General features: G+C 30.8%; 1 protein-coding gene and 2 long non-coding RNA genes across 3 annotated transcripts; 2 read left to right on the top strand and 1 right to left on the bottom strand.

The window, feature by feature from the left end:
- Positions 1 to 1,294: 1,294 nt before the first annotated feature.
- On the bottom strand, positions 1,295 to 22,768 carry LOC143190043 (integrin beta-PS-like). Its single transcript, XM_076394117.1, has 9 exons — positions 22,603 to 22,768; positions 22,492 to 22,546; positions 21,402 to 21,621; positions 17,332 to 17,425; positions 13,610 to 13,777; positions 13,170 to 13,550; positions 6,377 to 6,535; positions 4,359 to 4,398; positions 1,295 to 3,533 (listed from the first exon to the last, which is right to left on the bottom strand). Exons 1-9 carry the CDS (start codon positions 22,729 to 22,731, stop codon positions 3,361 to 3,363), a joined length of 1,419 nt encoding a protein of 472 aa, XP_076250232.1. The 5' UTR covers positions 22,732 to 22,768; the 3' UTR covers positions 1,295 to 3,360.
- On the top strand, positions 2,485 to 2,844 carry LOC143190058 (uncharacterized). Its single transcript, XR_013004153.1, has 2 exons — positions 2,485 to 2,623; positions 2,722 to 2,844. It is a non-coding gene; the product is annotated as an uncharacterized LOC143190058 (long non-coding RNA).
- On the top strand, positions 14,951 to 16,960 carry LOC143189955 (uncharacterized). Its single transcript, XR_013004121.1, has 3 exons — positions 14,951 to 15,048; positions 16,696 to 16,764; positions 16,824 to 16,960. It is a non-coding gene; the product is annotated as an uncharacterized LOC143189955 (long non-coding RNA).
- Positions 22,769 to 26,337: the final 3,569 nt, after the last annotated feature.

Below are 26,337 nucleotides of genomic sequence, written 5' to 3'. Positions count from 1 at the left end.
TTATATGATTTTTATTGTATTATATTGGGTACGGATCTTAGCATTTGGAGCGAATGAACACAGACAATTCGTCTTGAGGGCCGTCTTGTTTCCTTGACCACTGCGCCTTCGAAGACGATATTTTAATTATTTATAATAAATATTATTTTCATTATATTATTGTCCAATATATTAGATTATTTATTTTTAGTAAAAACTTGAAGTAGAATTCGAAAAAGGGTTGAACACTGTCATATTACGAATAATTTTCGTTAATTCATAAAAAAAGCAAATATTTTAAATTGTATTAAATACGTTAATATGTAAAATAACCAGTCACTAACCACAATGTGGTCAACAAATGGTTTTTCAGCTTTTTTGCTTTCTTTTTTAAAATGTTGTTAAAATGTCTTGTTATAAAGTTTTTATGTAATATGCACTACAAATGAATATATTCCAATAAAACAAAATAGGCCCAAATCAACCAACCAGGTATAACTGTCAGATCAATGACACAAAATATATAAATAAATATTTTAGCCACCCAGCGAGTAGCCGTGACAGCTAAAAGTTTACCTGGACGATAATAATGTACTATGATCGAGCTGTCGTTAATATGCAGACCCTGTGCGTTCGGGTATAATCATAATTGCCCTTCGGGTATAATCGTGTACTCATGGCCGATCAATTTTTTTTTGCCATATGGTCGGCATTTACGATGCAGTATCCAAGACAAGTATATCGTTGAGGTTAGACTTCTGGTAATAGAAGTTGTTTGCTGTTTCATAATTTTTTTCTATGTTCATTATTGGTTCAGTTATGAACTAATTTAGTTGCAAAAATAAGTTATAAGATACTGACTAAATTGGTAGAATTAACATCATAATCTGATTTTATTTAAATATATTTTTGATTTAAACGTTAAGATTTTATTAAACGAAGTTTGTTTTCGGGGAGTGTTATATTAGGTTATTCTTGTATTGATGGAACTATTAGAGAGTTATAGCAAGTTTGTATAAAGACGATTAAGAATAGTATGATCACATTAAATTATATTTGACATTTTTTTTGTAGAGAGAACAAATTAATGTGTCTGCTTTATCGGAAGGTATATACAGCTGCGAAAGAAGAACCTGATATATGTGAAAATTTCATCCAAACATAGATTAACAATATTTAACAATGACAATAATCCGTCTATCTTCTTTGTTTACAAGGTATTTGGAATATCGAAATCAGATTTTGACTTAATCTGTAGATGTCTGGTGCCCAGAGAATAAAAAAATTAACGAGAATGAAATAAAACGAATTCATGTATTAAGTATTCATTTCTGTATTCCATTACATGCATTTCTTAACAAAGCACTAACTGAATATTGCAGGTAATACGAGGGTCACTATTTATATTTCAGGACTAGGAAAAAAAAACACAAATAGTTAAGCTGCGAATATATTTTTATTGTTTTTCGAAGTACTCGCCACGATGATCGTTACACTTTTGCATCACTTGTTCAAACCAATTTTCAAAGCATTTATTCTAGTGAATGAGGTATCTTCAAAACATGATTTTTTAACGCTTCAATAGGTTCTTTGGGCGATGAAAATCGTTGACCACACAGTTTATTTTTCGCAGATGGGAACAAAAAGAAGTCATTGGGTGCCAAATCAGGGCTGTACGGCAGATGACCCATCAATTCGATGTTTTGAATGCTCAAATAGTATTTTGTTTGAGCCGATGAGTAAAAGCTCACATTGTCTTAATGAAGAACAAACCGGCGTCTCATGTTTGTTTTCCTTATTTCACCGAAGATTTCTGGCAAACAAATGGTTGTGTACCAATCAGAATTTACTGTTTCACTACGATCCTCTAGAGGTACTGTTGTAATATGACCAGTTTTCCCGAAGAAACAGGCCACCATTTTCTTTGGAGTACTTCGTGCGCGAACAAATTTTGTTGGATTTGGTTCATCTTGGAACGCTCATCTTGATTCGTAACTCGTCACCATTTTATAAACGTCTTTCGAAGCACCGTGATTGAGTTTCTTAAGCAGTTCTTTGCACCAATCGACACGAGCTTTTTTGAGCGATTGTCAAATTGTGTGGGATTCAACGAGAACATAACTTTCGCACAGCTAAGTGTTCATGTTAAATCACATATAGGCTGGTGGAACTAATGCTTAGGCACGCCTTGACGATCTTGCTTAATCATTTCGCACACAGCATCGATGTTTTCTGGCACAAGAGCCGATTTTAGACGACCTTCACGAAACTCGTCGGACAGCGAACTACGACCACGATTGAATTCACTATACCAGCGATACACGGTGGTTTTTGATGGAGCTTCATCGCCAAAAGTCAAATTAAGTTGATTGATGCACTCTTGTAATAATCCACGTCGAAAATCATAAAAAATCATCGCACGAAAATGTTCACGATTCAGTTCAATTTTTTCTCGAAAATATAATTAGTAACCCTCGTAAATACGTTAATGTATGAAGAGTTAAAATGAATCTAGCAAAGAATATTAACAATCATACATTTGTTGTAACAGCTTCATTTGTTGGTGAGTTGTTAGTTACCGCGTGGGATAAAAAACAAAGTAGAAAGCAGTGTTATAAACAAGATCTGCAAGCTATCTGCAAGGGTGAGACAAAAGTGTGGAATAAATAAGCAAATTTAAGCAAAGGAATTATTCTTTTAATTAGCGTAGTGTATTTATTGTTTTTACAATATATGTTTTAGGTGAGAAATATGGATATAAAATGAAGACGACATGAATATCTAAATGAACTAACGAAAATATGTAGGTGTTAAAATTAAATTAACTACATAATTTGCAAAGATGAAGTGCATATGACAAATAGAAAAAAATTTAAATTATTAACGGTAAATTTGGAAACATTTTAAAGTATTGCTAAATATTAAGTTGTTTAACAATTAATGTATAAGATATGTCTGACATTTATTAATTGAAAAGTTTTGAAAAATTAATAGTTAATTTAATGCCTGTAACTAGTGTTGTTCTATATTGTAAAATAAATAACCTAATTGTCTTGTTTATTGTTTTATTATACTTCTTAAAGTCAATTATCAATATCAAAATAGCTTTATTCATATATTATTTTATATGTATGTTTATAACATAAAAGTAAAGAAAGATCATGTATTCTTAGATTTTATACAACTTTGAAAGACACTTTGTTATAATGTTCAGTGGTGTAGTTATTTAAACACACAACATATTATATATAATGTAATAAATAAAGTACAGTAAACAAAGAGTAATAACATACATACATACATATAGTTTAATTACATGATAGTAATTTTAACATTCAGGCATTTATTATTTTAATTAATACATCAAATATACTTCTGATCTTATCTAAGTGGAATAGATTCGTCCCCTGATTGCTGATTTTGGGTTGCTGTGGATGTTTTTTTGCAACGAAAGTACCATATTGTTATAATTATTGCTATTATTATTATTATTGGTATAACTGTAACCATAACTGAAATCCATGGTGATGATTTTGTTTCATTCTCTCTAGAAGCTGCAAGAAAAAGAAAATCATTATAACACTAAAATAATTAGTTTATTGTGAAAATCGAATGAAAATGTTGAATATCTGTTTTGAATAATTTGTCTATTCATCCTTTACTTTCGTGTATACCGAAGCGTGTTTAAGTGTTACTATGAAGGGATGCCATCCATTTAACTATATGTTTATGTTTAGTTTGTACATAACAATTTAGAGATTAGAAAAGTATATTATTCTAGTTACCGCTGATATAAAGAATATAGGTTATATTGCCTGTGGTTCATGACACCACTAGGCGCAACAATTCTGAAAAAAAAAATAAAGAAACCTAATCCTACCAACAAATTTACTAACTGGGACACGATTAGACTTATAACGCAGGTACAAATTTGTTTAAAACGTAAGACTCAAAATTATAGAAAGTGTCCGTAATGGTAATTTAAACTAACCAATGAAAGACAACGAAATAGCCTATAGAAAATCCATAGAGTAGTATATACTTTATGCATAGCATATACAGCATATATACAGCATAGAGTAGTATATACTCTATGCATGAATATTTCTATCTTGTATTGGGTATTATTATATTGTATTCATTACCACATTTGATTTTACATTAAGTAAATGGCATGGATAACGGATTACATCCATAATCATGTCACAGTTTTATTTCCCCCAACCTCCATTCATGAAGTCACAATAGCCAAAGACCTAACAAAAGTGATGCCCCGTGCCAAACTACTTTAAAAAAAATAGTTCGTAATCAAAACATTTGAAATCATATGTTTATGCTTAACATCTCCTTATTATTAGAATAAAAATTAATATTATTACCTTTATCTTTTTCTTCCCCGTCTTCTGTATTCGAGCTAGTCTAAAAAATCAGAAAAATTATATTAATATTATTACAGCAATTTTAGACTAATTTGTAATAGTATTAGGACTATATGTTCTTGAATAGTCTAGATGACTATAATAAGAAATCACAAAAATATTTATTTTAGTAATATAACCATGTTGATTTGATTAACACTTGTTGAAGGCTTTAATATAATTTTTTTTTTATTTTGATAGTATGTGGTAACTTTTAACGACTATCGAGTGACTTAGAAATCATCTCAGAAGACATCTGGTCTTACCCATCCTGGTTACTGGCGTGGTTGGGATCATTTTCCATCAATTTTGCACTCTTGCCTAAGAACAATCACAAACACAAATTTACGACCATGCCCCAGCAGGATTCGAACCCGCGACTATCGCAACAGTAGATGGACCGTCCTGTTGCCTTTACCACTGCGCCAACCAAACCGGTCTATTTTCTTCTGTCTGGTTTCCATTCGAAGTTGGAATAAATATATATTGACTTTATGTACATTTGTGCGACTAAACCCAAGTTTTATTGAATATAGTTTTATATATTATTTGGTAAAATATATATTGATAAAAATTTGAAAAAATAACTACATTAGAAACTTACATACTAAGGCCTAACCTGAGATATTATAAATTGTATTATTTACCTTGATATTACGTTAACAATACCTTAGATACAACAAAGTACTTTTTATAGTAAATATTTACATTAGAAATTATATCGTCTGGTTCGCACCTTGGCAAATCACGCACCTCACATTTCTCAATATTTTCCTGCTTTGGAACAAAAATATACAATTTATTTTGAGTTTATTGGGACTCTCATACCATCCAGGCATATTAGAATGTCTAATTATAACATAATATTATTAAAATCACATATAAATAAGACTTGTACCCATACAAATACAATTTTTATTTTTATTACATATTTCTATAAATTTCTATAAATAATTTTAAATATTTTAAAACAAAAACATGTACAATTTTTTGTTTTACCTTTTGTCAAGTGTTCAGGGATAGAAACTGTGATCCACTAAAACAATCGGTGTTATAACATACCTCTGTATAGTGCCACTAGATCACGTAAACATGCATCTCGTAGCTGTAGCTCTGACACACGGTTTAATTTATCTCTACCACGCGAGACATTTGGTAGATTTTACTACGGTACTGGACACTCTATTAACTATAGCTTTTGGACAAGTTGAATAGGAAGAAAATTTTATGTTTATCATTACAGCAGGTGAACATATATTGAAATTAAATTCGTTTAAATCTATTTACAAAGTGTCAAAAATAATATTTGTCATTCTAAAATATATAAAAGGTACGACAATTTGTACGACTTATAGTAGAACAAAATTTGTACAATCTACAGTACGACAATTTGTACAACCATATTTGACCGTCGACACGATAAATCATAATCTACGGCGTTATCGTGCAACAAATCGTGCGAAAGTTCGAATGGGCTGAGGTTGTTCAATTTGTGATATAACTTGTTATACATATTGTTGTGCAACTTGTACAACTTGTTTTATATCTTGGCTGCAACTTGTTGTATAACTTGTCTTACAACTAGTACAAATTGTACTGCAGCCCGTACAACTTATCTTACAACTACCAGCACAATTCGTTGTACAGCTTTTAGTATAACTTGTCGTACTACAGGTTATACAATAATCATCCCTTTTCCAAACGGTCCGGCCATGTCGTACAATTTATTGAACGACAGGGTTGTAGAACTTATCGTACTACAATGCGTCCAGTGCGACCAAAACAACAACACCACTTGCTGATCTAGAGCCTTTAAACGTGCATTTAAAATGACAGTATTTTTACCATCAATTTTTGTTTCAATTTTATTTTTCGCAGAAATAACTTTTATTTCAATTGTAAACATTTCAAATATAGTCATCTAGCAGATTTTAATCTAAATTAGCTTATATTTGTCAAATAATTAATTAAACACTCACTTTATTTCCTGGTTGTTTCGGCCCATCATCGCATTGTATTTCTGAATGAACAAATACATCGTAATTTATCCCAGGGTGATATATGTGTATAATTTGGGATTTTAGTTTTTCACACTGTAACACTTTTATTGTGATTTTAAAATTGACAACATCGCCAACCTGCAATTATAAACATTTGATCAGTTAAAAAGTAATATATGTTTTTTGAATTAGTCAACAAATTATAAAATATGAAAAGATTTTAAAATATAAAGAGATAGTCTACAAATTATAAAATATGAAAGGATTTTAAAATATAAAGACATTTAATTTTCCTTTAAAAACACATTATATTTCATGGATCTGTTTTTAACTCTTACTACTACACTTATAGTAGATACGAATTTTCACTGTGGAATGAAACTGAAACCATAAAGAAGCCTAAAACTCAATTAACTTGAAACTAAACAAACAGCTAGGTTCGCTTGATATATCGCTGATCGAAATACATAATATTACATATTTCTTCGGACTAATATTCCTTCATCTTAATAACTTAATATAGTTAATTCAACATGGAATGATAGTATTGTTCTTCTGCTATCTTTGCGAATATAGAAATTAGAATAGTTTGTCGACTCTAAAAAAATCAACAGGCATACTTCGAAAAGAATCATTGTAAGCAATCATATTATAATCTATTTATTTCTATTATATTCAAACTAAATGAGTTGTGAACTAAAGTAAATTCGGGTTTTTCGTGTGTTTTGTCTCCGAATTGATCGATGATCTTTGTCTCTTTTCTAAGGTTTCTCAACGTAAAACTGAATCATAAATCGATATATTTTCGTCGATACTAATATCGATATTTTTAATCATATCGAATAGAATAAAATATCTAGAATATTCTTCCACAATTCCAAAAATAAAAAGAAAATAGAAATATATTCCAAAAAGGAGCTGGTTATCCATTATTTTTTACTATTTCTCACTTGTCCTGACTTTCTCTTGATACTATTTCTCAAACAACTCTCTTTCACTTATAGAATTATCCTAGAAGCAATTATCTAGGAACTTAATTAGAGAACAGGAGGTAAAAAATTGCAGACTACTTTTCTTTCCTCTAATTTCAAAGTTTTTAAGAAGAATTTTGTAGGACATCAATTTGTAAGGTGATATTTGCTTTTTCTCTTTTTGTGTTTAATTTTAAGGACATTTTTGTTATTATAACATAATATTTGTAGCATCTAATGTAAATATTATTTTTTTTTAAAGCAAAACATAATAACATGTTAGTTTCCAGGATGTGACGGTTTTATTAAAATTAATTAATTTTTGAAAATTTGCCATCTTGGGCAGAAATATTTTAAGTAATGTAAATAATGATAAACTTTAGAAAAGCTCTTATAATTTACATCCTACATCAAAGTTAGAAAATGGAAGGGTTATTCTTTGTATTTCAGATCAACCAAAAGTGGAAGATCATCGCTTAACCAATTTGCGATACCTAATTGTAATTGATATAATACGACTTTCATTAAAATTTTTATTCATTGTAATTGAATTGAAATCACAATCAAATAATACCTCCACTTTAGTTTAGGTTTGTTAACAAATATTCGATTATTGAAAAAGGTTTGTTCAACTATATTCTTAGATGTGACTGTTTTACATGTGACAACGCATTTAATTATATATGATTTGCACTTCGATGGGCAATAGTTCTTTCTTCGATGGGTAAGATAGTTCCGATGTCGTCGATGTAATTAGTTGTAGTGTTTGCCAGTTGTAAAAAGTTAGGTTAAGTTAGAATATAACCGGGAAAAAGAAAACATTGTAAAGATAGAACAAGAATGTAAACTTTAAGAAAAGATGTGTAATGTTTAGAAAGTAAAATAAGTGAATAAAGTCCATAAACAGTTCAAAACATAGATTATTATTTGGTGAACCGAAATCGCGTGTTAATCGCCATAAAAAATGGGTTCTTCGAGCCGGATGCAATTGTGAATATTGCGAAGAATATTTAGAGAAAAAAACCCAATACATTTGGAGTATTGGGCCGACATTTTGTGGTTGGAAATCACGTGGCTTGTTTTTGTCGTGGACTGGAAACAAGAAAAGCAACAATAATTTTAAGTTTGGTCACTGTAAGTAGTGAAGACAGTCTTTGGTAGAAGATTTAAAATTTTGTGGTAATTAACTCGTTGGGAGTTATTTAATTAAAAGTTAATTGGCTATTCCTTGGAAAAAATATAAATATAAAAAAATAATAAAATAAAATAATAAATAATAAATTCCTATAAATTCCTTGGAGCTGGTTAACTAGTTGGACGTTGGCTAGCTGAATACTGTTGGAATTGGAACTTGGATCTTGGAGAACTTGGATGTTTATGGACTTATACACATTAAAAACTTAAGAATATTGTAAGTAATTGTGTAATTAAAAGTTATAAGTATTGTAATATTTGTGAGATATAATTGGTATTATACATAGATATAATATAAGGAATTTATTGAAATATTGGAAAATTTCGTGGATATTATTGGTATCAACTTGTAAAATTTTAATTGATTCAATCATGGCAAGAGATCTAAAGTGTTTGATCAATCGTAGGGTGGATTTTAAGAGACAACTTACTGCAGCAAATCAATTTATAAATAAAGTTATAGGAACTGCACCTGCACCCCTAGTGATTTGGACTCTTGGGTAAATTTGAATAATTCCAAAGTCAAATGGCTGATGAACTCTTAATAATGATTTAACAGATCATTGCAGAGAAACAGAAGTATTTGACACTTTGTATTATAGAACAATATCACTATATCAGCACACCCTACATGTAAATAAATCCGAAGAACAATTGAATGATCAAGAACAATGTAATTCAATGTTGAAACCATCATCTCTTACCATTAGTTCAAGACCTCAATTGCCAACTATTCCTAAGTTTAACGGTAATTCTAGGAATTGGTTGGAATTCAAAGATACCTTTGCCTCTTTGATACATTGAAATCATTCTATTGGGGTTTGGAGAAAATATACTTTTTAAAGGGTGCTTTGGAAGGTGGAATTTTTGGAATTGATTTAATAGCTGCAAATTATAATATTCGATTCGGTCGATATGACGATCCAAATTTATTAATAAACAATCACTTAAACCTGTTAGTGAAGCTACCAAATATGAATGAAGATTCTTATGCTGACCTTCGAAATATATTACATGGGATTAATCATCACTTATATTCTTTAAATAAACTGGGTGTTATAACGGTACGGAAACTTATAATCATTTAATAATATCTTTAATATATATTTGGGAGAAGAAAAAACCTCAAAATCATACACCAAATTTGACAGAATTTAAGGAATTCTTAAAGATCAGGATTGAAATGTTAGAGACCTTTGATGAAAATAAAACAAAAACTGATAATAGGACAGGTCAAATGCAAAGTTATCAAGAAAAGCAAGAATTCTGATAAGGGAAATTTTAACAATTGATTACATGAGTTTTATCACGAAGTGGTGTTGAGTGTACAAGTACTGAAAATAAAACAAAATGTAAGGTTAATATTACTCAGAGTGAATGTGAACAAATACTAAAAGAAGTGAAAGTGTAGGTTTGGCCTTTTTTGTTGGAAAATAAATTAATCAGAGATTTAGATATGACACAGGGATGTGATCCTTTTGGTAAATTGAAAAATCATAATTTGGTGGCGGCTATGGCGGTCATAAAACAATTTGATTTTAATGGAAACCGTAAAAAAGAAGTGTTTCCTTGGAATATATTAAAAGTTAATTTGAAATTAAAAAATATTGGTCCTGATATGGTTCAGGGAAGAAATGGATTTTACATTTGTCATTACGGTGTTTATAGGGAGAACGCAGTAGTGAAATATATTCAATAACTATTCATTGTATGGTCTCCGAGTGGGAAAAAGAAAAGAATAATCAAGATGATGTACACATCACCACAGCAGGTGTTGTTTCTGTCAAAATTGCAAAAGTTTAAAATAATAAATAGTTCGTCCAAGATTATAATTGTTAAAATAATTTATAAAGATATGTTCATTACTTGTGGACATTTTGTTATGAATCGAATGTGTTATAAGGAACGCAAGTTATTTACATGTTATATTTGTATATTTATTTGTTTGGTAATAAGGGCTTCACAAATTACTGTCCAGTTTGTGTATTGTGTAAACGTGTTGAAAATGTATTGGTTGTTTAACGAAGCCTAGTCATATTTGAATTGAAATGTTGCTTAAATTTAATTGAAATTATCTATGGTTTAAATGAAATAAAATGTAAGGTGGTTATTGACATATTACGGTTGTTGTAAAATTGGAAGTGATTCAATTTGTGAGTTCTTATAACACATTTAGGAAAATTTGATTTGTTGTGAAATTATATTGATAATTATATTATATGCTATATTGTCGGATTAAAAAGTTAGGTTAAGTTAGAATATAACTTTAAGATAACATGTGTAGTGTTTATAAAGTAAAATAAGTGAATAAAGTCCATAAACAGTTCAAAATATAGATTATTATTTGGTGAACGGCCCAACAGTGTCACAAATCCTCGATAAGGTATGGCGCGACGGCCTTGTACAAGCAAACCTATTCTACAATAAATATAGCTAAAGCTGTACCACGAGGAAATGCACCAATCCAATAACGCTAAGTATCTTTGAATTAACCCTAATTAGAAGAAAATCACAGTTAACACTATATAATAAATTGCTGATGCTCTGAATTGTTGATGTTCCGCGAAAACAAGTATAGATAACAGGTCAATTGAAAAGTATCCGGCTTGACACATAGATGGCGCTACTATAATTAAATCCATATGTTATTTAGCTGTTATATGTTGTTAGCCCTAATCCTCAAAAGATGCGTGTATAAATTCGACAGCTGTCGAATCATTAGTTTGTGAATTATAGCATTTTGAGTGAAGCAACTTTTATTATTGTGAAAAAATGGATAAAAAGGAATTTCACGTGTTGATAAAATATTGCTTTTTGAAGGGCAAAAATACAGTTGAGGCAAAAAGTTGGCTTGATGTCGCGTTTCGGGACGCTGCCTCTGGAAAATCAACCATAAAGGATTGGTGTGCTAAATTTAGACATGATGAAATGAGCACTGAAGACGGTGAACGCAGTGGACGCCAAAAAGAGGCTGTTACCGACGAAAACGATTTTAAATGGCCGTTAATTCAAATTGAATGAAATTGCAGATACTCTATAGATATCAACTGAACGTGTACATCATATCAATCACTAATATTTGGTTATGAGAAAGCTTTGTGCAAAGTGGGTGCTGCGCGAGCTCACTTTTGACCAAAAACAACGACGAGTTGATGATTCGGAGTAGTGTTTGAAGATGATCAAGCGTAATAAACCCGAGTTTTTGCGTCGATATGTGACAATGGATGAAACATGGCTCCATCATTTCATTCCCAAGTTCAATCCACAGTCATCCGAGTAGACTGTACACGGTGAATACGCTCCAAAGCGTGGGAAAACGCAAGAGTCGGCTGGAAAGGTTATGGCGTCTGTATATTGAGATGCGTATGGAATAATTTTCATTGACTACCTTCAAAAAGGAAGGACTATCCACAGCGACTATTACATAGCCTTATTGCACCGTTTGAATGACAAAATCGCCGAAAAACGGCCGCATTTGAAAAAAAAAGAAAGTGCTGCTTCACCAAGACAATGCACCGTGTCACAAGTCAGTGAAAACAATGGCGAAAATCCATCCATCCACTGTATTCCCCAGATCTGCCCCAAAGCGACTGTTTCCTGTTCTCAGATCTGAAAAGAATGCTAGGTAGGAAGAAATTTTCGTCGAATGAAGAGGTGATCGCCGAAACAGGCCAATTTTGAAGGAAAGGACAAATCGTACTACAAAAATGGTACCGAAAAGTTGGAGGGTAGCTATAATCAGTGTATCACCCTTGAGAGTATTGTCCTGAGTAGAATCCTGACTCCTGAGTGCTGAGAAGTACTGTGGGCGCAACCAAATACTAAAGGACTGACCTACATCGAGTCCAGACCGATGAATACCGACTGTCACCCAGTAAATCAAGAAAATTGCAAGGGGGCAATATCAATATTTCAAATGTCAATATCAAATTATTTGGACTTTTGGAAAGCATCAGAACAGGAGATAGACTCAAAAGAATCAAACAATTTGTTCTTGGGTTGTGTAGTGTAGTGTAATGAGCTGCACATCAGAGACTAAGATAGGGCCGATGGGTCCTCCTGGATATATACCTAGATTCAAATTAATTTAAAGACAAATTGTTAAAGACTAGTAACATTGTAATAAATAAATTTAAGCAAATGACCTTATCTATAGAAAAGGGAAATCTGACTCACAGTTAAAAACAATTAGAAATATGTACAAATATAATAGTTTTTCAAGTGAAGTATAATGGGAGGTTTAAAAATGAAAATCATAATACATGTTCCTCTGCATATACTTTTGAAATAGACGAATCTAAGGCTTCAATATCATTGTAATAAGAAGCTGACAGTGTCACATCAAAAAAGCTTAGAACTAAGTGTATATGTGATAATAATGCTGCTAGTATATTATATTATTTAAACTTCTTATCTTATATATTGAGAATCTATAAAATCAAACTTAACAAAAATTTTCATTGAAATATTATACCTAGCAAATGGTGATTTTTGTAAAATGGTCAAGTGAGCAAAACATTCTAAGTAAAGGCAATATAATAGAAACAATAATAATTAGTTGTTGGTTGTTGTTGGTGGAATGTCAAAATAAATTTGGCATGACTTACAAGCTGAACGTTGTCACATTTGTCACTACCGTTAGTAGCTCCAGAACAACTTGTAGAGAACTGTAAATTAATTTCACTAGTAGCGTTATGTCTAATCTTGACAGAAGATAAGATTTGTTCGTGCTGGTTCTTAGTCAGTTCAATGATATTTGAACTGTCATTTTTTAGTTCCACTACCGATGCACCTTCTATGCTTTTAGTCAAGTTCTTGTAAATCTTCATAACTTGTTTGGTAACAGCAAATACAATGTTAATGGACTTCTCCTTCAGAGCTGAATTGATTTGCTCTTCTGATGGGTAATCCTGTTTATATGTTTCATCGTAATATCCGTTAGATTTTAAATGGCACTTTCCGTCGTTACGTTTCGTAATTCCACTAATCTAATATAACAAAAATATTTACTTTCTTTTGTCAGTTTAAATCGAAACTTTGTACTTACGTCTCCATCACCAGCAGAAGCGAATCTAGCATCAGTTACAACTATTAAGAATTTCTCGGCATCATCTGTCCACCCAATTTCGGGACAGACGGTGGTTTGTAGGATACCATCCAATGCTCCTCGGGGTATTTCCTTATGTTTTGTTATTGTAGCGTTATTTATCCGCCTCTATAATATATAAAACAAAATGTTGTTATTATTGTTGAAATTATGTTTTATAAAATTATCTAATATCATGAATGAATTTTATAATCTATTGAAAATAATAGTGAACTCAAGCCATCAAAATTTTTATTAGACCCATCGTTATTTCTAAATAGATTTTATAATATTTATAGATAATATTTATATTTTAAATTTATATTTATTGTTATAGATAATATTTATATTTAAATATTATATGTATATGTATATTTAATTTAATTTAATTTAATACATTTATTTCAGAAAAAAATTGTTTTTTATTTAAATTTCATTGGTCAATTAAACATGACTTTAAGGCTGTCACGTGCCAAACATTACTAATCAGCCAATCAAATGTTTTCACAGTAAAATATTTTTCTTACAGGTGCCTATAATTGAGATTTAAATTGACCAATCAAATTACTCGAATGGCCCGTTATGGCTCCCTCTGGATGTTGGATAGAACAAAACTTTGCGCCAGAGTCCCTTATTGAGTTGCATCTCTACTACTCTATGGGTTATATTGTTTTTTATTTCTTGAGATATATTAGTGCAAGGCCAAAAAATATTTTCAATAAAAATTGCGGAGATTTCAAATTTATTAAAACAACGTTTGCCGGTTTATAACTCGTAATTATAATATTTTGAAGAATTTTCATACGCCTGGTAAACGGACAACTTTTGCAGGCTCATGTTACATGTTCGAACTTCTCTAACAGCATTCTATCTTTTTTTAGATCGAATAAAATGACAAGGATCATATTGTCTGACTTTAGAGAAGACACATATTGACACTCATGTCACTGCTATTTTGAATTGACTATAGTTAAAATGAGATACAATGCTGCACAATATGTTTTACACCGACTTATGAATCAAGTTTAGGATAAACCATCAGTTTTTGTTATGGACAATAAATACACTATAACATAGCACACTGTAATTAAGCCAAACATAAATTAAGTTTCAGAGAAACCATGCTAAATAGTGAACTAATTTAAATTAAAAAATTGTTTTAATTGTAAATTGAAGTGTTTAATTGAGTTTTATATAATTTAAATTTTATATAATTTGCTTTTTTCGAATCGCTTTATATAGATTAGACAACAAGTGATAGATTAGAAATGAACGGCTCATTTATTGAGTTGAATAACGTCTCAGAAACTGACAGTGATTGAATGAAACTTTCCGAACATGAGATTATAATCTAATGCTGATAATTAGCGACCGAGCGATGAGAGTGGAAACCAATCAAGGTAACTATATAATTAATATAGGATAACTGCGTGTATAGATATGTGTGTAGTTATTCATGATCATTTGGTTAAAATGTATGACCTGAGAAGGAATCAGGTCAATTGAGAAGTCCTCGGCCTACTATAGCAAAACACATTTTTTTGACAAAATTAGTTTTTTTTATTCGACAGAATTCCCTTCAAGTGTTATACACTAATTATAGCGATCCTCCAACTTTTTGATACCATTTTTGTAGTACGATTTGTCCTTTGCCTCAAAATTGGCCTCAGTTTCGACGATCATCTCTTCATTCGACGAACATTTCTTCCCAGCTAGCATTCTTTTGAGATCTGAGAACAAAAAATAGTCACTGGGGGCCAGATATAGAGAATACGGTGGATAAGGAAGCAATTCGAAGCCCAATTCATGGATATTTGCCATCGTTTTTACTGACTTGTGACACGGTGCATTGTCTTGGTGAAGCAGCACTTTTCTTTCCTTAAAATGCGGCCGTTTTTCGGCGATTTCGTCATGCAAACGATCAAATAAGGTTATGTAATAGTCGCTGTTGATGTTCCTTCCATTTTCAAGATAGTCAATGAAAATTATATCAAGCGCATCCCAAAATACAGACGCCATAAACTTGCCAGCCGACTGTTGCGTTTTTCCACACTTTGGACCGGGTTTATCGTGTGCAGTCCATTTGGATGACTGTCGATTGGACTTCGAAGTGCATTGTCTTGGTGAAGCAGCACTTTCCTTTCCTTAAAATGCGGCCGTTTTTCAGCGATTTCGTCATTCAAACGATCAAATAAGGTTATGTAATAGTCGCTGTTGATGTTCCTTCCATTTTCAAGATAGTCAATGAAAATTATATCATGCGCATCCCAAAATACAGACGCCATAAACTTGCCAGCCGACTGTTGCGTTTTTCCACACTTTGGACCGGGTTCATCGTGTGCAGTCCATTTGGATGACTGTCGATTGGACTTCGAAGTGAAATGATGGGGCCATGTTTCATCCACTGTCACACATCGACGTAAAAACTCGGATTTATTACGCTTGATCATCTTCCAACACTGCTCCAAGTCATCAAATCGTCGTAGTTTTTAGTAAAAAGTGAGCTCGCGCGGCAACTACTTTGCATAGAGCTATCCCATAACTCAAATACTCGTGAATGATATGATGTACAGGTTCAGTTGATATCTTTAGATTGTCTGCTATTTCATTCAATTTCTATTTACGGTCATTCAAAATCATTCTGGGGATTTTTTGAATGTTTTCGTCTGTAACAACCTCTTTTTCCTTCAAAAAGCAATATTTTATCAACACGCGAAATTCTTTTTTATCAATTTTTTTCACAATAACAAAAGTTGCTTCAGTCAAAATGCTATAATTCACAAACTAATGATCCGGCAGCTGTTAAATTTATACACGCACCTTTTAAGAGTTAGGGTTAACTAAGAAAACATACGGATTTAATTCTAGTAGTATCATATATGTGTCAGGCCGCGGACTTCAATTTCAATTGACCTATTACTAACCGTTTAGAAATATAGAAAATGTATTAGGGAAAATGCAGTGGTTAAATAGAATATTATCAAGGAAGATGTACACAGATGTACACATAGAGAAAGATGTAAACATCTGTACACTTATCTTTACAGATGTAAGATATCAAAATCACTTGACAACGAAACACTACAACGACGGAAACAAGAGCTAAATTTAAAAAGGTAAATAGGCTCTCTAATGAAAGTAAAAGTCATTACTTGGATATACAATTGTTAATTAGGTCGATTAAGGTACTCAGAGTATACCATAGGTGGTTTGGAAAATAGTTTATTCTAGGTATAATGAAACAACTCCAACTTACAAACTATTATGGCTAATTAATTATAGTAAAAATCCTCCAAAAACGTATGCATTAGATAATCTATAATGTCAAAATAAATGATATTTTATTATATTTTTGTTTGATTATTTTATATACATTAGAATGTTGTTATAAATCTAAGCCAGAATATACTATAACTCAAAATTAAATGCAGACACAGTGCGACGTTTTAAAGTTATAAATTTAGATGAGTTGAATTCACTGCTATTTTGAATATACTGTACATATTTCTGCTTATTGTGTTCCGGAAGGAAATAGGCGGTTACAAGTTCATTTATGTGTCCTTTTTCTTTGACAAAATTTAACACTATCTTGTCTCATTCAATGAATAACAAATATTTCAAAATATATTATAAAATAGAAATTATATCGGAAATTGGTGATTTTTAATTTCAGATTTACTTACCAAAAACTCGTCTGTGTCTTGTGTTAAATTCAACATATTCCTATACTCAAAAATTTCTTCCTGGGTGTTGTTTTTTGTAGAAATACTTGACAATCTGCAAGCAAATAATGGATGCATTTTCCAATAAAATTATATATATATCTATTCATATTATAAAATTATAAAGTGTTATATACAGGATCAACTTAAATAGGCAAAGTTGTGGAAATATTTTGCGTGGTCCCACCAATGCGAGCCCTGAGTCCACATTTTCAAGGCGTTTGGCTCTTTGAATTGTCCCATAAAAGCCTTTGGTAGGCTCTTTTCTGCAGGTTTTATGTCATCATATGTGTGTGCCTGATATAATCCCTGTTAAATCTTATATCGAGGAATAAATAGGCCTAACAGTTTCGTGTTATGTGCGCAATAAACAAATAATTTCCAATAAAACCAGATAGGCCCAAATCAAGTAACCAGGAATAGCCGTCAGATCGATGATTCAAAATATATAAACAAATATTTAGGGCCCGACCGAAACGCTGACAGCTCCTACTCTAACATGATAGATTATTCGTCATTTCTTTTGTACGTAAATAAACTATGGATGCGTAATTTTTAAAATCGAAATCCGGTAATGTTTTACCGCAAATTTAATTTTGTTTTTGATCTTGATTTTTTCAAATCCTAGACAAACCCCTAAATTTTACATCTAAAACAATAATAAAACGCAAAGTAACTGTGCTAAAAGCTATGAAGAGTTAAACATAATTTTGTGTTATTTTCGGTTAATCCTGTATTGCTGGAAATATTGGGCAACTTTAAAAAACGATTAAGAATATTAAGATTATGTAAAATTATATTTATATATTTTATAGGGAGAAAAAATTAATGTATACACTTTATCGGAAAGCATATACATCTGTGAAAAGAACCTTGAGATATGCGAAAATGTCATTCCAAGATAGATTCCAAGAAGAACCGTCTAAGAATATTCTTTGTTAAAATATCTAGCGGCTAAAATAGTAATTGATATGGTTCTGGAGACATAGTATAGGCAGCAGTTCAAATGGAACTAACTACATAATTTGCGTTGAACGATTTAATGATTAATGTCATAAGATGTGCGATTATGTGGTATTTTATTCTTTGAACGTTGTATTAATTGTTTTAATTATTTAATATATTAACTTTATAGACTAAAGTTATTAAAAATCAATAGATAATTTAATTATTGTAAAATAAATTACACTTACGCACATTTCAGCTAATGGGTAGATAAATACCATAATATATTTGTACCACATTGAAATGTATACTGTCTCATGTTAACCATAAAATATGTATTAAAAAGGCCCGCGGTTTGAATTAATACGGCCCGCCAAATCTTTTTTATTTTCTTTATTTAAATAACAAAATTTGTGTAGGGAGAATACTGTAATTCGGTTTTTTGGAAATCCTGACATCTTTCTGGCAACAGGTATCTCTTATCTCTTATCTCTATTGCTAAGCGGAGGCTAAGTTTAGGAAACCGTGCATTGAATAAGAAGTAGGGATTATACTATTTTATCCCCAACATTAAGAGATTGTGATTTTTTTTTAACATAAAGTGTTCTATTTGTGTTGAGACTTTACGGTTATTAATTTAGCAGCTTATAGCTAAGAAGCAGCTTACACAATAACAAACACAGACTCTTTCTTTTAACTACAAAAGAAATATTTAATTTAACAAATTGTATGCACGTTTAGTCAGTAAGTAAAGAATAGGATGTTAAATGACACTATACTTCTTTACATGAAGAAAAGTATAAAAAACATGTTCGTGAAGCAAGAACATTTATGACAGCTGAATACAAAAAAAAACCAATAAAAACAAACAAGTATGTATTCTAGAGTAAGTACGAAGAATGGTTAAAATTTGGCTACCTCATATGAAGTCTCGTTACAATTAGTCAGAGCTAAGAAATAATTTAGTCACGGAATTTTAATAAAAAATGCGTAGTTCCAATGGCTAAACGCTTCATGCAGCCTAACTTGGCAGAAAACTTTGAATTCGTAGCATTATATTATCAAACGATGGCGTGACGAATAAATGACATGGGTGATTATATTTTGAAAAGTATAATAAAACTGTTGTAGAGTACGGAGGATTTCTTAATGTTCTCGTATTGTGGTTCATGTCGCCAAAGCTATAACAGATACAGTGACAAGATCAGTGGGACTTTAAAACCAAAATAACATTGATTGGCCGTTATTCCACCGCATCATTCACCAAGAAACTTTATGTGGAAAATATTTGCGTCAAATGAATGCTATGAAAGTTGTTACGGTGACCAATTTGATTAAAGTTTAGAAAATTTAGAGTCTTTTTAAACGAAATTGGTACAACCTATGGAGATGGTCTTTTATAAGCTAAGGGTAGAACAGAATCAGGAATTGAATTTTTTAATCTCCTTGTTGAACGTTTCCCAAAACTGACGATTTTTGGCCTAAAATGGGTTGGTTCAATGATAGGCAGTACCTATTTTTGTAGAAGTGCATATTGAACAATGTAGCTTATAAAATCGAAGTACAGGTCTTCATTGGCAGATACATCACTCAAACATACACTGCATCTAGCTACTATCAATTTTGACGTTGACGTTGACAGAAATGTAAAGAAAAATTAAAATCACCAGGTACACAAAATCCTATCCTACCAGTATGCGTTACAATAAATTTTCATATCGATTAATAGTTTAGTAACAATTAATGTAAAATAGAATATATACATAACGTAAAATGAACATGGCGCCCAAATTGGTTATAAACTAACAGTTTACTGTTATTATCTATATATAATCTAAAAAATAGTGTCGATGGTGATGACTAATAAGTATATTAGTATTATTAAGAGTAAACAATATGACGTTATTCCCAAAATCCATCAAATAATTTCGATATATTTTTCTATAAGAATTGTGTATGTACTTGTTGCAAAAATTATAATGGACGACGGGTTATTAATAATATAACAAGTAAAAAATACTAAGTAAAAGTTTTAATTCGATACAACCCCATAAGCTATTGAGGCAACTTATCCACGAATTGACTGCAAATATGAGAAGTAGTGGTAAAATCGTTACATTTATGTCTTCTTTCTAATAATAGAACCGATGGCAACTAGAGAGCACATTATCTGGTGGGAAAGAGAGAAGAGTACATAAATCAAATTCTTATTATTTGCTTATAATTCCTCGTAATATTACACAGGCAAAGAACCTAGAATGGCATGAGTCAAGCTCGACCTTAACTAGGTACTAGTCAATATTTTATCAAAAAATTTAATTGAATAAAATTCACAGAAATTTAATTGAAACGTTTGTTTTACTTATGTTATTGATAACTGTTGTCATGTAGTAAATATATACGAGGGCGAATCATATATAAGAAGTAATTTTACTATTTAGCTTAGTACGTAATTCCGATCTAGAGGATTGCATGCCCGACAGTTCTTTACTTTATGATTTAGGTCTGTGATACAATACGTCATCATAAAAGTTTTAACTAATGAAGGCATTAAACCATCAGGAAAGTTCACTAGGTTGAAGGCACAGTTTGTGGATGTTACACTGTCTCAGAATCGAGTGTATACCTAGGTCAGAGAATTCAGAGATGGGCGAGAACCTGTCGAAAATGAAAGTGATTATCGACGCCTACAACAAGTCTCACAAATGACAACATCCGTGCTGTTCGAGAGCTTATTGTGGTGATCGTCGGTTAAGGATTAAAGAAACCTTATCAGAATTGAGTATCAGCTAAGGAAGTGTTCAATTCATCATTACTAATCAACGGCAACTCCAGGCCACACACCGCAGTTTTGACAAGGAATAAATTGGAAGAAATACGCTGGGAAACCCCCGATAGTCCTGACTTGTCACCTTGTGATTATGTTTGGTTTGCGTCTTTGAAATAATCACTTGAAGGATAAGGATTTGAAAGCATTGAAGAAGTACAGTTTATATTTGATTTCCCCTCGTATTTACAGCAACTGAACTACGCAATTAATATATAACTAAGCAACTTTATTTAACTGAACGGTTAATATAACTTACGATAATTGCTCTAAAGAAACCATTTTATTTTTATCCACAAAACCACCGAGGCCAATTTGGAAAACTGAAGTGTAGTTCTTCAAAATTCGAACATCATCTCCATGTGATGCTAAATATTTTATATGGTGAGACATCGTTTTACTGTAATCCATAAGGTAGTATACATCTAGTTGAGTCTCATTGGATCTGAGATAACTTAAATCAATAGTATGCGTTCCATCTGCAACACTGGTTAGAATAAGAAGGAATACTAGTAAATTGATGGAATGCAATTTTGAGGAATTTATAACTTATTCTTAAAAAAATTTAATATGCTTTTACAACTTGACCTATATTTTGAATAACATAAACTATATAACTTAACACTCTTTGGTATATAACTTAAATTATCTTATTTTTGGATTGAACATGTCAGTTATTTTCAGCCATTTATAAGAGGTTTAATAGTAAATATATTTAAAATGGTATTAAAATCACTATGGAAGATACTGCACCATAGGGCTATAGTTAATAACTAAACAGGATCTGCCAAGAAGGAAAATCATAAAACTCGTTGATTATATTACTCGTTGATATGATAATTTTAAAATTCATACATTTTAAAACATTTTACTGTTACATAGCAATTAAAAGTGAGCTTAAAATTAATATTTGATAACTTCTTTAAACTGTTGACTGTTTAAACCAAAAATTCAGTTAACGAAGTCCAGTTACAATATGTGTTGGTTGTCAGAAAGCATCACAACAGATGAGCGGCAAATAATTCAAAATGTCAAAGGTAAATTACAGAAAACATGATATAATGTCTGAACTAAGAGGAGCATCACTAGTACTAAGGTTAGTTAGTATCCTAAACGGTAAAATGTAAACGATAAAAAGTCTGTACATTTAAAAATCTTATCTAATCTTAATATATTATTTCATGTTTCAAAAAAAAAAACTTTTCACTTTTTGCTAACGAAAATATTAACATCTTAATTTGAAGTGTTTATGTTACGCCAAGATAAGTCTTTTGGAATGTATTAAAAATATTTAGAATATAATTCTATAAATCCTCAAAATTTATTTTGAGTTGTTACAAATACAGTACCTTTTTTCAAAGTAACTTTTATAAGTGATTTTTTGCCGGTGCATCTACTGTTTATCTAAAATAAAATGTTAAAATAGACTAATTTAAAATAATACTTACGTTATTACTCACTGAGCTATTAAGCCAAACACAATTAGTTTTGATACAGTCTTCAGCTGTCGAATTAGATTCACAGTCATGTTCAGCTTTTAATAATACAAAAATTAGCACTAATATGTAGTAATATGGAGGTACTGCCATTTTTAGTCAACTAATTGCTAAATCTAAATCAAGTAAAATAATATACATCATTTTTTCATCAAGTATTTAATTTATCTCTTGTCTTGTCTTTTTTTAATTATCTGATAAAACCAAGCCAAGATAACGTACATATACAGGTTTGTTTTTTAAGAAAATGTTAATATCTTATAAGAAAATAATTTATTAAACAGGTACTAACTTCCGTAGGTTTATAGAGGTCTTAGAATTTGCTTGTGCTTCTGAATTATTTTCTTTTTTTTTTAATATGCTTCTTCCATCAAAAAATATATTATTTATATTTATTGGTATATAAATTTACTTATAGTCTATCTTATGATATAGTGAACTCACGTCAAATCGAGGCTTAATCGACCCAATTAATAATTGTACACCCAAGTAATGTACTTCATTTTTATAGAGAACATATTTGTTTTTTAAGTTTAATTCTTGTTTCCTTCATTGTTATGTTTGCTTGTCACATCAATCTATCACTGTATGTCTTCTTAGTTTCTTTTATTACTACCTGAGTACATTTGTTTTAATCAAATTAAATTGCTGCGTTTTCTGCATTCTCCCTAATGTATTTTCCATATCTGTAAAAAAGTTAGTATTCATTCTCTCTTCGTACATTTTAACCTAATGCCCATATATATTTTGAACAATTAGACACATGTCTCTTCACATATATCTTTTAAACTCTACAATAAGATTTTCTACAGTTATCCTATATTAATTACATACTCACCATTAGTTGTGACTCTCATCACACTCTCTTAGTATTGTCAGTATTAAATAATGTTCCCACATCTAGAAAGATTCACTCTATATCACATTCTGAGCTAGCAGTCAAGCCAATAACTAAGCTGTTAATTTCCAATCTAACATTAGTTTGCCATTCCACCATTTGTTGATTTCTTCGTCTGTGTCGTCCATCTCATGGAGTTCATCCAAATCGAAGAAATTGTAGACAATCTTTATCACAATCCTATCAGTTCTTGCATGCATATATTTCTCGACACGTGTATTTACTAAATGACAATATGAAATATGTCACTCTTTAACATGCTATCTTAAAAACGCAATTTATGTTTTAAAAGCCTTAATTAAAGCCTTTACTGACAACTTGTTGGGATTTTTTTATTGGATTCCTGTTTCTAGCATGAAAAAAGCTATGTCAGCAATGAATTATTAAACAATATTATAATTTACAAAACCTAACTAAATGTTATTCTACCTTTTAACCTTTTGCATCAACTTTTATTTAGAACTCTTCTTATTATGGTGTTGCCAAGGGTGGCCGAATGTTCTTTTTTGAAAAGCCTATTTTAATCATCATCAATTTATCCTTAATTTCGTTGCTGTTCTTGACTATATATTTTTTTAAAACAATGTTTGAACGTTGCATGGAGCTCTTTGTAGATTATCTTCATACTATTTATACTATTTCTTATAGATCTTATCGTTCCTAACAGTGTTTGAAGTGATGACTTATATCCTCCAAAGGGCTGCATATTTCTAGGTTTTCGATGATTTAAGTTATATCAAATTCAATTAGACTCGACTAGATGTATATTACCTTTTGAACTATGAAAGTAATGTAAAACCATTGAAAGTAAAACGATGTCTCACCACATAAAATATTTATCATTACATGATATGGAGATGATGTGATGATTGTTGATGAGATGACGATTTTGAAGAACTACACTTCAGTTTTTCTTGTTTTGATAAATGGCTGCTTAATATTTACTCTGGTTAAAAATCCTTCGCCAAATAAATAGTCATAATTGGAAAATTATTACATTAGTAAATTTGTATATATTTTTTTGGTTATTTTTTAGGTTTTGTTTAAGTTCTATTGTATTGTTTGTGTTTATTATACTATATTATTTAAAAATATCAATGTGTTACATGTGCGTATTATATTGAAATACAATAAAAACATTTGTGGGGTATTACTACATTCCATAGAAAAATTCCTTTTCCTTTTACAGATCCACAGAACATTCAAATATAAAAGTAATTCTACTTCGTTTAAAATTAAATTATAAATTGCATGTTATGTATTATTATTATAGTATTCAGTAATTCTTTTTTTCCTTAAAGAAGGTTAGTTCGTGAAGGAATTTATACATCTCCGTCTCGCTTATATTACCGTTGGAAAATATAACCACATATAAAATTAACGAACCCAAGCAATTATCTCCGTCCTTTCCTCTCTTACAATGTATACAGCAAAGGATTCATACATCTTCGTCTGACATCACGAATAGAAAAAAAAAAACAGTCAAACCGTGCATTTGACTGAAAATAGTAATTACTATTTTTACTCTCTAGTTTTTTGACTATCGACTGTTTCGACTGTTTTGCGACTATCGACTGTTTCACTTGTTTCCCAACGCTATTTATATTATAAGTATATATTGGTTTACTTTTATTTAAAATTTACAGTATCGCTAGTCGATGTCACTCTGAATAGTAGGGTTGTTCTTTTTTATGTTCATTCAATTCACCGGAATAAAATTAATTATTATTAAAGAAGAAGACAGGTTAACGTTGGATTAGCAATCGTCCCGCAATTTCTCGAAGCATTCCATACCTCTCAAGGAATCAAGTGACCGCACAGAGGGTTGATTAATAAATATCCTATACCTATATATTGATATATCAAAAAATATATGTATCGATATTTTTTTGGTCGTTATATCGATATTTCTGTATACATAATACAAAATTAATGAATTTACTACATTTACTAATAATTCATACCTTACACGCGTATTTTTTTTATTGCTTATAATAAAAACTTATTGCTATAAACTAATTTGGACACCCCAGAATATAGAGAATATAGAAGGGGATTTGAGTTTCAGCAAACAACAAGATGAACAGTACGAGTGTTTATATTTTCTGGAATTAATCTGAAAGTTTCTGGACACTCTGGACCTTTATGGTAACTATATACTTTCTATAGAAACAATTTGGAACAACCTAAATTATAACATTTTACTAATAATGCATACCTTACACGCGTATTTTTTTATTGCTTATAATAAAAACTTATTGCTATAAACTAATTTGGACACCCCAGAATATAGAGAATATAGAAGGGGATTTGAGTTTCAGCAAACAACAAGATGAACAGTACGAGTGTTTATATTTTCTGGAATTAATCTGAAAGTTTCTGGACACTCTGGACCTTTATGGTAACTATATACTTTCTATAGAAACAATTTGGAACAACCTAAATTATAACATTTTACTAATAATGCATACCTTACACGCGTATTTTTTTATTGCTTATAATAAAAACTTATTGCTATAAACTAATTTGGACACCCCAGAATATAGAGAATATAGAAGGGGATTTGAGTTTCAGCAAACAACAAGATGAACAGTACGAGTGTTTATATTTTCTGGAATTAATCTGAAAGTTTCTGGACACTCTGGACCTTTATGGTAACTATATACTTTCTATAGAAACAATTTGGAACAACCTAAATTATAAAATTTTACTAATAATGCATACCTTACACGCGTATTTTTTTATTGCTTATAATAAAAACTTATTGCTATAAACTAATTTGGACACCCCAGAATATAGAA

This window comes from Rhynchophorus ferrugineus, unplaced genomic scaffold (genome assembly GCF_030347505.1).
Source record: "Rhynchophorus ferrugineus isolate W39M unplaced genomic scaffold, kcgeb_rfMv2 rfM2, whole genome shotgun sequence".
Classification (NCBI taxonomy): Eukaryota; Metazoa; Arthropoda; class Insecta; order Coleoptera; family Curculionidae; genus Rhynchophorus; species Rhynchophorus ferrugineus.
Note: the sequence above shows the minus strand (reverse complement) of the source record. Positions and strands in the feature narration are given on the sequence as shown.

Excerpts from the sequence above, each read along its gene's own strand:
- LOC143190043 (XM_076394117.1), bottom strand. The coding sequence starts at position 22,731 with ATGGCAGTACCTCCATATTACTACATATTAGTGCTAATTTTTGTATTA. Across the intron at positions 21,622-22,491 it reads AAAAGTTACTTTGAAAAAAG|ATGGAACGCATACTATTGAT; the intron begins GTACTGTATTTG and ends CCAGTGTTGCAG. Across the intron at positions 13,778-17,331 it reads AAGACACAGACGAGTTTTTG|AGGCGGATAAATAACGCTAC; the intron begins GTAAGTAAATCT and ends TATATATTATAG.